We start from the raw sequence: 11,736 nt of genomic DNA on the forward strand, positions 1-11,736 counted from the left end.
ATCTCTTTACGAAATTTCAAGGAAATATTATTGCAAGCACATTTCACAGAAGTAATACCTCTGGATGGCAACAATCATATTTATGTTTTAGATGTGTGCATAATATACTGAGAGAATATTCTAATCATTTAGTGCATAGTGAGTGTTCCAGTAAATAAATGTGTAATAGTATTCTTTAGGCCATTATTTAGAAACTTAATTGCAACCCTATGAATTTTTGTATAATATCAACAAATATGCAAATGTGAATTGACAAGACTTGACAAATTATTTGTGCATTTTTTTGAAAGAGATGTAAATGTTTATTCTTTTTCTTATATTACCAATGAATATTAAAACATTCAATAAGCGATTCGTTCTCTATTTAGTTATGTGAACAAAAGTTCGTGTTCCTCTTCTGTTGATTTAATTTCTTTTTTGGATTCTTTGGGGCCTTAGACCCCGGTTTCTTTTATGTCTACGGGACGAGTTCCCCTATTGAACGCCTTTTTAAATATTATTACTTATAACAAAAAAAAAATTAAATAAGGCTGTTCTTAAAGATATAAATTCAGTTTTAATGCATTTCTTGTGGAAGGGTAGTTTTTTAATGAATGTTGGTTCTAAAGTAGCTTGGGAGGATGTTTGTTACCTTAAAAAGGAAGGTGGTTTGAGTCTTTGGAGTTGAATGCTTGGAACAGGGCCGCTATGGCTAAGAACTTATGGGAAGTTGTTCAAGTGAAGCCTCAATCTCTATGGACTGAATGGGTTAAAGTTCGTCTTATTAGAAATAGAGACTTTTGGTCTATGAAAATTCCTCAAAGTAGTTCTTGGAGCTGGAGGAAAATCTTACAAATTAGAACTGACTTTAGAATGTTTATTATGCATAAAGTGGGTAATGGGACACACACTTGGTTATGGAATGACTATTGGCTCCCTATGGGCCCTATTGTGATGAGAATAGGTAATAGAGTCATCTTTGACTCAGGTTTGGGTGAACAAGCAACTGTGGCTGATATTATAGTTAATAACCAGTGGCAGTGGCCTCAAACCAACACCCTTGAGCTTATTGAGCTAAGGAATGCCATACCTTCAGATTTCCAGCCTTTCTAAATAATGATCAAGTGATTTTGTTACCTAGTAAGGGGCAGTTTACCATTAAAACTGCTTGGGAAAATATTAGACCTAAGAAAAATGTTGTTGCTTGGAATGAGACTGTCTGGTTTAAAGGAGCTATTCACAAGCATTCTTTTATCTGTTCGCTTGCCTGTTTAAATAAATTGCTAACTCAGAACAGATTACTGAGATGGGGGGTGATTTCTAGAATTAGTTGTGTTTTCTGCAGGCAAAACATTTAGGACATAGATCACTTGCTCTTCCAATGCTGCTTTACTAAGAGACTATGGAATTATGCTGTTGCTACTTGTTAGAAGCTTACTGCCCTGGCCTACTGGTAATTGGTGTACTCTTTTGAACTGGGCTGTTTTGACTCTTAGAGGAAAGTCTTTGGTAACAGTTTTAAATAAAATGGTTCTTGCTGCTTCAATCTATGTTCTTTGGAGGGAAAGGAATTCCAGAATTTTTATAATGAGTATAAAAGGAATTGATAGAGACTGTTAGACTGAAGCTATTCTCTTCTGCCAGACTTGAAGATAATCATTCTAACATAATGATTGTGCAGGATTTGGATTTGCCTGAAAGTGTTTTGAGGATCTAATGCTTTTGCTTATGTTGTGCTATCTCTTACTCTGCAGCAGGCCTGTTAGCTCTGACTAGGTCTGTTATTTTTTTTTTAGGTGCATTCTTCATAATATCAGGGCTGTCGTTTGGATTTCTTGGTGTTGTAACTGGAAGTTGTTTTGTTATCAAGATTAGTACTCTAATTCTTGTATTCTCAAGTCTTGTTCTGTTTTTTACATTTAGGGTTTGTTTTTGTTGGTTATGGTCTTGTGGAAAGATAATAGTGAAACTCCATTTTCTGTTGATATTTGAATTCCCTAGTTTAAATTTTATTCGAGGATTTACTTGTATTTATTCTTCTTTTTCAAGTCGTCTAAATTATACTGGTTTGAATGTTTACAGAACTGTGAAGCATACATGTAATACCCCTAATTTTAAAAGGATAGTCTCGGCATTTATTTATTATTTTTATTGTATTTTTGCGTGATTATTTGGTTTAATTATTTTATTTAATTGTTTACCTATGTGACATGTATTTAATTGGCATTTATTGTTTAAGTGTTTTAATTGTTTAACTGGTATTTATTGTTTAATTATGAATTTTTTTTTTTGTTAATTATTTCTTGTTTTCTGTATTTGGATTGGTTTGGTCTTTCTAATGTGTAATTGGTTTATTTAAATATTTTAATTAGATTAAATTATAGACTAAATTAGTATCAGTTACTGTATTAAACCGAGTATCTTATAACCTAGATAGCTTTATGAGCCGACAGTGAGTATAACCTAGGTTTTTATGGGCCGAGTTATACATGGATTAGGGTTTAATCATTAAGCCTATAAGTATGTGTGTCACGGTGGTTTAGGGTTTTAGAATAATTAAACGTAATTTCTGTAATAAAAAAAAAAAAAAACAGAGACCGTGGGATACAGAGGGAGAATAGAGAGAGATAGGAGAGGAAGGATAGGTGGGAGCAAGGTAGAAGGAATGTGGGTTTGTGGAACAGCAGTGGGGAATTGAACGGGAAATACAGAAACTGGGAATTTAGAGTTTCAAGTCTGAAACTCAAAGGCAACTTCTTTTCTTTCTCCTTCTCTTTGGCTCGTGTTCTGTGCACCTAGATAATCTCTAGGGTTTAATCAATCAATAACTGGAAGATATATGTTTAATATATGTCATATGAACGATCTGTTTATGTTGAAAACCGTTTTGTTACAGTTCATGCATGGCTCGTTTCAGTTTTCTGTTCTTTAAGCATGTTGCTCTGTTGAAACTATAGTCTTTGGATTATGTTTTTTGACTCTGTAAATGAACCATGGGGGTGTTATTGGGATTGATATAAGATCTGTAGGTTCAGTGGTGAAGAGGAATAGAGGGTTCAATAGAGACCTGAAAGTTTCTGAAACCTGTTCCAGTATTGTTTTCCAAGTATGCTAGTTTAAGTGGCTTGATTAAATTCTGTAATTGTTTTCAAAATTATTGTAAACAACCTTAGGGGATGCTTCTAGACTAAATTAAGACTCCTAAGATTAGTTTTAGAAACCAATCGAGTGGTAGGAACTGATCAGAGAGGGAGCAGACGGACTGAAACGAAGCAACGGGGAACAGGGCTCTCAAAGGAGGTGAGAGCCGGCTCCATGGATGTGGGAGCCGGCTCCGACAACAAGTAGAGCCGGATCTAAGGACTCCTAGAGCCGGCTCTAGGCTGAAAGAGCCTGCTCCCAAAATTTGGAGCAGGCTCCCTCTCTAATATACGATTTTATTTTATTTTTTTTTAGTTTTTAAGGTACTGTTTGGTATTCTGGGCACTGTTTGAGCTTTTGGATGTTCCTAATGGATTGTGGGGACTTTACAGAGGATTTAATTACTTGATTTTAAGTGTGATTAAACTAGTTGATGCATGGTTTAAGTCTCTAAGATAAAAGATAAAACAGTATAAAATCGTATGACTTAATACACTATTATCGGATGGGACGAAATAAATTGTTTAGGTTAATTTAGCAATTTGTTGGACTATAATAAGATTATAGAATTTGTTCTAAATGCATGATAGATTCATTGATATATTGGATTGGGTCTATGCATGCTTTGGATGCTAGTTGTGTAAACTATTAAAATGTTTCCTACAACTACATGGTTTAATTCTGGGATTTAAATTGCTGAAATCTTAAATACTTTTCTGCAATTATTTGGATGGTGCTTTTTGGTCTGTAAATTATTGAACTGCTATATATGTTGTAATTTACATGGATATAGAGGATTGTATGTACCGGTATGGGACGGTGACATACTAGGGACGGTTTAGCTCAAAACGCATAAACCTAACCTATTGGATTAATGGAATGGATTGAAAGATATCAAAATCCTAATTGTGACTAAGTCAGATCAGCTGTAACCAAGTTGGATGACTTCCTGGATTAACAGATGGTAGTTAAGTCATATCAACTGAATAAGTTGAGTGACTAACTAGTTGGTTTATTGTATGTCAGTTTAATAAATAGTTGAATTACATACCCTGGATTTGGACGGACTTTATATATATGTTTATGGTACCACGAGTTGAGCTTGAGTCTCAGACTCGTTGGTTAGGGTGCGTATATGCAGTGGATGCGTAGCTGGTTATAATAGGTTGAGGTGTGCCCTGTTAGGTCTAGGTACTCATGCCCACCTTTGGGTGCATATTCGCATGTTGCCTTCTATTCAGGTTGAGACCCCTATTATAGACTAGTGAATGTCCCTTAGTGTGAATATATTTATACGTATGGACTAGATAGATATTGTGAGGTGTCTACGGTGTATCTGCGTATCGGGTCACTGTATGGATTGCAGTTAGATTAGAACTTGCTCGTGGGTCTGACCCACTCCTTCATTATTCTTTTCAGGTACAGGACGGTTCCAGCCTTAGAGCTTGATCGTGCTTGTCGAGGACAGTCTTACCTTCGTCTGATTACGTAGGACTTCTCTTGATGTTTTTAGCATTATCTATTTTCAGTTTTCAGTTTCAGTTGAACTTTTGGTTAGGGGTCCATCAGTGGATTCCCAAGTTGTAACCTTGAAGTTTTGGAGGATTGGAGTTTCAATTTTCAGTTATACATGGAGGGTTTTATTATTATTATTTCTTTCAGCTTTATTTTATCTTTATTGTTTCTTGTTGTCATCTGTATTCGTTTTAAAATACTTTAATTGTTTGATATTCCCTCGGGTTTGGGCCTGAGCCTGATCAACCTGTGTCTCGGATCCGAGTAGTTTCACAATACATGACAATATTGGCGGGGCCCAGCCAATATAATACACAAATTTAAAAAAAAAAAAAAATATTGGCCATAGATTTCATCATCCTAAGTTTGAGAATTTAAAAGTTGATGAATGTTTAAATTTTATCCTTTTGTCGAATCTTTTGTCCTCCCATTTGTCCTTAAATAATATAATACAACAAATTGATCATTCAAACAATTTAATAATTTACAAATATCAATCTTAATTTTGCTTTTTAATGCAGGATCAAGCCTAATATGATCTAAGAGCCTGTTAGGTTGATTTATACATAATACAGATCCTTTGCAAAATTGTAATTTGGACCAAGAACAGATCTTGAAAATATTGCTAAAATTGATAGCTATAATTAACTCAGTCAACATTCTAATTGCTTCCACATTGCAACACACACAATCGATGGATGACATATAAACCCTTATATCAGAACCATGGTTGATAGAAGAAAAAACCCAGAAACAAGGCTAAAATCAAACCCTAGATCTCCGTCACAGCCTCATGAAACTTGAGATCTGGACACAAATGCCCTAAATTACAACATTCACAACATGATTGGAATAAATATCAGAACTTGGAAACGCAATATAGATTCTGATTGTCACAATATTAGAGAGAGAAAATGAACACGAGGACCTCCCAAATGTAAATCTCAAAAGCGAAGATATATGTGATCTATAGATACAAACAGAGACACAAAATGAGGTACCTGGTGGAGGAGCTCTGCCAGATCGGTGGTGGAAGAGGTTGGATCGCCACTGAAGTCGCCTTCCAGGGAGCTACGCGAAGAGAGAGAAACGGCGCTGAAAAATGCCCTAAAATCTGATATGCGACCTTATATACGTGATATCACTGCTACAGTAAAAACGAGGGTTGGTTTGGTTTTGGTTTGAGATCAATTCACCGCTACAGTGCCATATCAGTCTAATATCACCAAAATGTTGATATGGGTTTTGGCCCAAAAATGATAATGTTTTGGCACTGTTAAATACCATATCAGCCCGTTCCAAACATGATATTGGCCCAAAACCAAAATCAAAACACCAAAACAATATCAGATATGGGCCTCCGAACAGGCCCTTTGGTGTTTGATTCTCGGGAAAAAGAAAAAAAAGAAAAAGAAAAAGAAAAGGGGTGATGCCTTTAAATTTAATGTTAAAATCTGTTTTACATGTGTTTTGTTTTTATTATTTTTATTTTTGAATGATTACAGTATCGATTTTGACAATAAAAATATGTTTAACTTTGTTATATTTTAGAGTAAATTACACCGACACCCTCTGAAGTTAGGTCATATTTCACCTATATAAAAATTTTGGTTTTAATTTTCACTTATACCCCAAATTGCTTTTTGAACTTTGACACATGTGAATTGACCTATTTACCCTCACCTTTTTCAATACAATTTAATACAAAATTTCTACAAATTAAAATGGCAAAAATATCCTATGAAATACTAATATTCCAAATCACTATTTCCCTTTTCTCTTTCACCTATCTAAAAAAATGGGCAGCAGTAGCCGTAGCACATCACCACCGCTTCCCCTTCCACTGTCGTTCAAGTCACTATCGCCATCACAGGTTGGTCGGAGATTCTCATCTCGCCAGGGGCAAAACAGGAAGCTTGCTTATGGTGAAAATCATTAAGAGCAAATCACACACTCCCTCTCCCGTCAAAGTTCCAAAACACCTTCTTAACAATCACCACACCACACCACACCACCGGACGATTCGATGACCATTGATGTAATTTGTGGCGGCGGCGGCAGTGAAAACAATCTGCAACAATGATAACAACACACCACAAAACGATCCGACAATCATCGACGCAATTTCCAGCGGTGGCGACGGCAGTGACAACAATCTGCAATAACGATGACGATCTGTGACAACGATAGCCTTTAAATGGGAAAATGTATCCTCGTCGTAGCTGGGGCTACGGCGGCGTCAATTCCGGTGGCGATGGTGCAAATGGTGTCGCCTTCGAATTCCGGCGAGGAACAAGTAATCTCATCGAAATTGCTGCCGTCGGCTGGTATTATGCTGCGCCGAGATAGAAGCTGCGGTGTAGAGTTAGATTCACAGCCGACGAAAAGCAGCGATTTGTGGGTTTTGGGCAGAGTTTCCCTTCTGGCAGAGGTCCAAAGTAACATGCGGTGTTGGATTCACAGGCGCAGATGATGGAATATACGATGGGATGTTTGTCGGGTCGGGTGTGTTCAAAAGCTGTGACCAGGCGAGGCGTGCTCAGGCAATTGTTCAGATCCGGCTGCCTCGACTTGCCCAAAGGCACAGAAGGCAACAGTGAAGCGGAAGATGCCACCGACAATGATGGAGGAGGAGGAAGAGAAGCCGACAATGCCGTCGACAGGTCAGAAAATAGACGGCACACAACCACCACATAGATATATAGTGTGTTTATGTAGATATAGATATATAATGTATATGTGTGTTTGACTGTATTTATTAATTTTGTGTATAAATTAAGGTTTGGTAAGGGAGGGGAAAAGATTGTATATGTGTGCTGATGCAACCCGAGCGTGTGCACAAAATAATGCACAACACTTTAGGTTTAGAAATAATGTCAAGTGGGCATCATATTTTAAAATTTATAAAACCACTAAACACTTATACTATGTAGTATGAAGCGAGTAGGGATCGAACCCAAGGGATTGAACACGTGTTGGGATTAAACTTGATTTTAGTGCTAATGAGATTGCACAAGAGAGAGAGAGAGAGAGAGAAAGATTTTTGGTGAAGTGATTAAACTAGAGTTAAATTGAAAACATGGAAATAGAAATGACAATGCAAGTAAATTAAATTAAATTAAACTAAGAATTAAAGATATATGAAGAGAGTCTTAGGGTTATGATTCACCACTAAGCCCATGCAATTAACCATATACTTTCAATTAATGGGGAATTCATTAGTGTAATTATAGATGTGGTCACATTATCATCACAAATCACAATTGTAAGCATAGATTATCAACATCAAGAATGAATTGTCTACCTAATGGCAATTAAACTAAAGTGTAGAACCCATTCAAGACTACGTCATAACCCACCATACACATTCACAAATGTGTCAAATAAGAGCACACATCAATCAAGAGAATAATACTAATTGTAATTAGAAGTATGGATTAACATAATCAAGCACAAATTGCCTACTTAACTACAATTAACTAATAACAAGAAAGCTAATTTTTAGAACAACCCATCAAGATTAAGCCTTTATCCATCAAATTAATTGACAAATGTATCAAATAAGTATCATGTTATGGCCATCACTAAACATAACTACAAGAAGTATTTAATGTAGAATATAATTCTAAAGCAACCACACATAGACATGCAAATTACATATAGAATTAATGAAAGAATTAAGTTCTAATCATCTAATGAAGAATAAAATCCCTAATTAATCATACATAGACATACAATTAATTGGAGATTTCAATGGAAGAATTCATCATTACAAACCCTAATTTATCAAATCAAGCATGTATATATAAAGAAATCACAAGGCCATATAATTTAATTACAACATAATAATTCCCCAAGAAAAGAAATACAAAGGTTAGGGTTACATGAACTTAGGGCTCATCTATGCCCTAAGTGAAGAATTAGCTCATGGAGAAGATGATCATGGTGTCAACAAGCTCCATCTCCATCTTTTGGCTCATTTTTCTTCTTCCTTCAATTGTAGACAAAGCCTCTATAAAAATGTTCTTCAACCCCTACCTTTTCTTTTTTCCTAGAGAGAACGTGATATCACGGTGCAGAAAAAAAAAATTAATAATTCTAATAATATTCACCTAAATAAAATAAATATTAACCTTAATCTAATGGCTCACTGGGCCTTAAGTAACAACTCTATTAAAGCCTAATAGTTCACAAAATAAGCCCAAACAATAAAAAAAATCTGTAATGTTGCCAACTCTTGGTGGATCGATCCCCCCAGAGTTGGAAATTTCCTTTAAGCCTTATTTAGCTCCATTTTGGTCTCGGGCTTATTGGTTTGCTTCTTCATCTTTGGGAACATTATCAAAGGCCCGAGATTGACCGCTTTCGAAGAATAAACACACTATACGAGCAGTGGGCTACGACCTCTTTTTGTCATTTTCTGAACTTTTTCTGAATATCTTTTCTTAACTCCAAAAAGGCTTTAATGGACCGTTCTTAGCTCATTTTAACTTTATTGCCCTGAAATACACATAAATATAAATTAGGACTAAAACATGAAATTAAGATAGATGCAAAGACTGAAATACCCTACCTTAGATGCTGAAATGTGCAACATTTAAGCACTTATCATGTGCGAGTGTGTATATATATGTATGTGACTTGTGGTGGTGACTGGTGGTAGAGGTGGCGGGCATGGGTCTGTAACATTCTTGGTTTTGGAGAAGATGTGCATGTGTTTTTGTAGAGGGAGAGTAGAGAGGGGTAAGTTGGGTGAAGGGTATTTTTGTCCTCAAAAAATTAAAATATCATTCTTGTAAGTTAAGAGTTAGTCAACAAGGGCAACATAGTCATTTTGCATGTAAAAGTACTCTGCCACCCATGAAAAATGACATTTGGGGTGTGAATGAAATACTAAACTACTAATTCAAATATATGTGAAATCCAAAACCAAAATCTTCATCTAACTGAAATATGTCCTAACCTCGGGGGTCTGAGTGTAATTTATCCTATATTTTATACAGTGTTAAAACACTTCGTGAACCTAACATTTTTGTTTTCAAAATCGTATTTTCGATTTTTACTAAAACAATCCACCCACAAGTGCAAAAGAAAAAAATGTACAGTAAATTAAATTTGTCAATGAGTGTAAAACATGTGTGCAATGGGAACATGTACATGTGATTAGAATTTGTGTCAAAAATTATAAACGCGTGGTCAAATTAATTGGGTTTAGAATTCAGTGTGTACATGCACGTGTGGCCCTCAAGTTATAAAAGAGTAGTAGTGTAAAAGTAAATAAATATATATATATAGTTATAAAAGAGTAGTAGTGTAAAAGTAAATAAATATATATATATATATATATATATATATATATATATATATAATGATTTAAAAAAATCTAAGAGTTTTACCTAAATTGAGATTTGAAAACTCTTGTACACTCAATTAAGAGTGATGTGAGACTCAATTGAACTAAATGAAAAGCTCAAGACTATACCTGTCAAATAAACTCAACTAAGAATCATGTGAAACTCGATTTAATTTATCGAGATGTCTTCTCGGGAGTTTGTGTACATGATCTGTGTCGAAATTTGCTACCAATGTAATTTCTTATGACCTAATGTTCTCTTCATCAATACCTCAACTATAAGTTTTGTCACTTTGAAACAGAACAATTTTGTGATATATTCCTATTAGGTCTGGCATTTCAAAGATAATGCTAAACCTGAATCTACCAGAAGCAATGAGAAACCCTAAACAGTTCCATTTTCGTAAACATTTCATCATGCATTTTTGCAACAAATTAAATAATGATACCAAAATGTCTTGACGAACAATCATGCAAGGCAAAAGAAATCAAATGCGACGCTGGGTGTTGAATAGGCCATGGAAAGTATTTTGGAGGCTATAAAGGTGTTCGCTGCTTCGCTGTAATGGATTCCATCCCAACTTATATATCGAGATCCCAAGTTGCAGACTTGGTAGCCAGTCCGACCACACGTTACCTGAATGTTATAGTTGTATGGTGGTCCTCCATAGCCGCAACACGCCATTAGTGGATTTGAGAAACCTGAAAGGTGAAATAAGAACTATAAGCTATTAAAGATGTCAAGCTTTATTTTTCTTCTTGAAAAGATTTCTCAACTGAGTTGGAATATCCATCAAACACTGAAAATTTGATTCCCCGAGCATTTTAAGAATTTGCACAAGTTGAGTGAACTTGCATTGGATCAATGTTAAAAAAGAAAAAAAATGAGGGAGGAAACTATTTAAATCGGAACCAATAGGCCAGTCAGTGGCCTAGCAGTAGCATACTCTTACTTTCCAAAGGGAGCTCACGGGTTCAGACTTCAGTGGAGGCATGTGTGTACGAGTACCAACTAACAAAGAAAAAAAAATCTAAATCGGAGAGTACTAATAACTTTTAAGGTACTGATATCATGATACATCAAAACCTACAAAATTGAAGTAATCAAAATCCTTCAATTGATAATTTGTTAGCACAAAAAAGTTTAAATAAACCTAAGGACCTTTGGCCCAATGGTATAACCTCCCCATCCTTAAAGAAGAGGGGAGGGGTTTGAGCGCAGACATGGACAAAAAGGGTGTGTTTTTGCTTTATCATTCCCCAAAAAAAAAAAAGAAAAAAAAAAAAAGAAAGAAAAAATCTAAAAAAAATTGTCCACACAATGAACTTAATTCATCCTAGATGGAATACTTCTATATATCTAGTTCTTAAAATCCTTTTCTGTCTTTTGGTTTTTGTTTTTTCATCTGAAACTCATGCAAGACAATTTAAGTTTACGAGGATCCTCCAGCTCTCTCGATGCATCTTACTATCACATGAATGTTCTAAGCACTAGCAAATTAACTCTGATCCCAATCATCATGATTGCAGCATAAAAAGGGTCGGAAAATTTTTAACTCACTAATTGGAAAAAAGATAAATTTAATAAGCTTACCGTATTTGCTAGAGTTGGCAATTAGATCATACTTGATGGCATATATATCTACATAGACAATCATAGCATCCTTCATTTCAGATCTCATTTCTTGGCATAATTGGCATAATGCAAGTGGATCATACTTGATGTTGTATTGTTGTTGTTGTTTTAT

General features: G+C 35.3%; 1 protein-coding gene across 1 annotated transcript; it reads right to left on the minus strand.

Moving 5' to 3' along the window:
• Positions 1 to 10,407: 10,407 nt before the first annotated feature.
• Positions 10,408 to 11,684, minus strand: LOC132298657 (GDSL esterase/lipase At1g09390-like). Its single transcript, XM_059795052.1, has 2 exons — positions 11,583 to 11,684; positions 10,408 to 10,690 (listed from the first exon to the last, which is right to left on the minus strand). Exons 1-2 carry the CDS (start codon positions 11,668 to 11,670, stop codon positions 10,458 to 10,460), a joined length of 321 nt encoding a protein of 106 aa, XP_059651035.1. The 5' UTR covers positions 11,671 to 11,684; the 3' UTR covers positions 10,408 to 10,457.
• Positions 11,685 to 11,736: the final 52 nt, after the last annotated feature.

This window comes from Cornus florida, unplaced genomic scaffold (assembly GCF_030987335.1).
Source record: "Cornus florida cultivar Cherokee Brave unplaced genomic scaffold, ASM3098733v1 CherokeeBrave_3.0.0_Hap2_Chr03, whole genome shotgun sequence".
NCBI lineage: Eukaryota > Viridiplantae > Streptophyta > Magnoliopsida > Cornales > Cornaceae > Cornus > Cornus florida.

Excerpts from the sequence above, each read along its gene's own strand:
- LOC132298657 (XM_059795052.1), bottom strand. The coding sequence starts at position 11,670 with ATGAGATCTGAAATGAAGGATGCTATGATTGTCTATGTAGATATATAT. Across the intron at positions 10,691-11,582 it reads TGCCAACTCTAGCAAATACG|GTTTCTCAAATCCACTAATG; the intron begins GTAAGCTTATTA and ends TTCACCTTTCAG.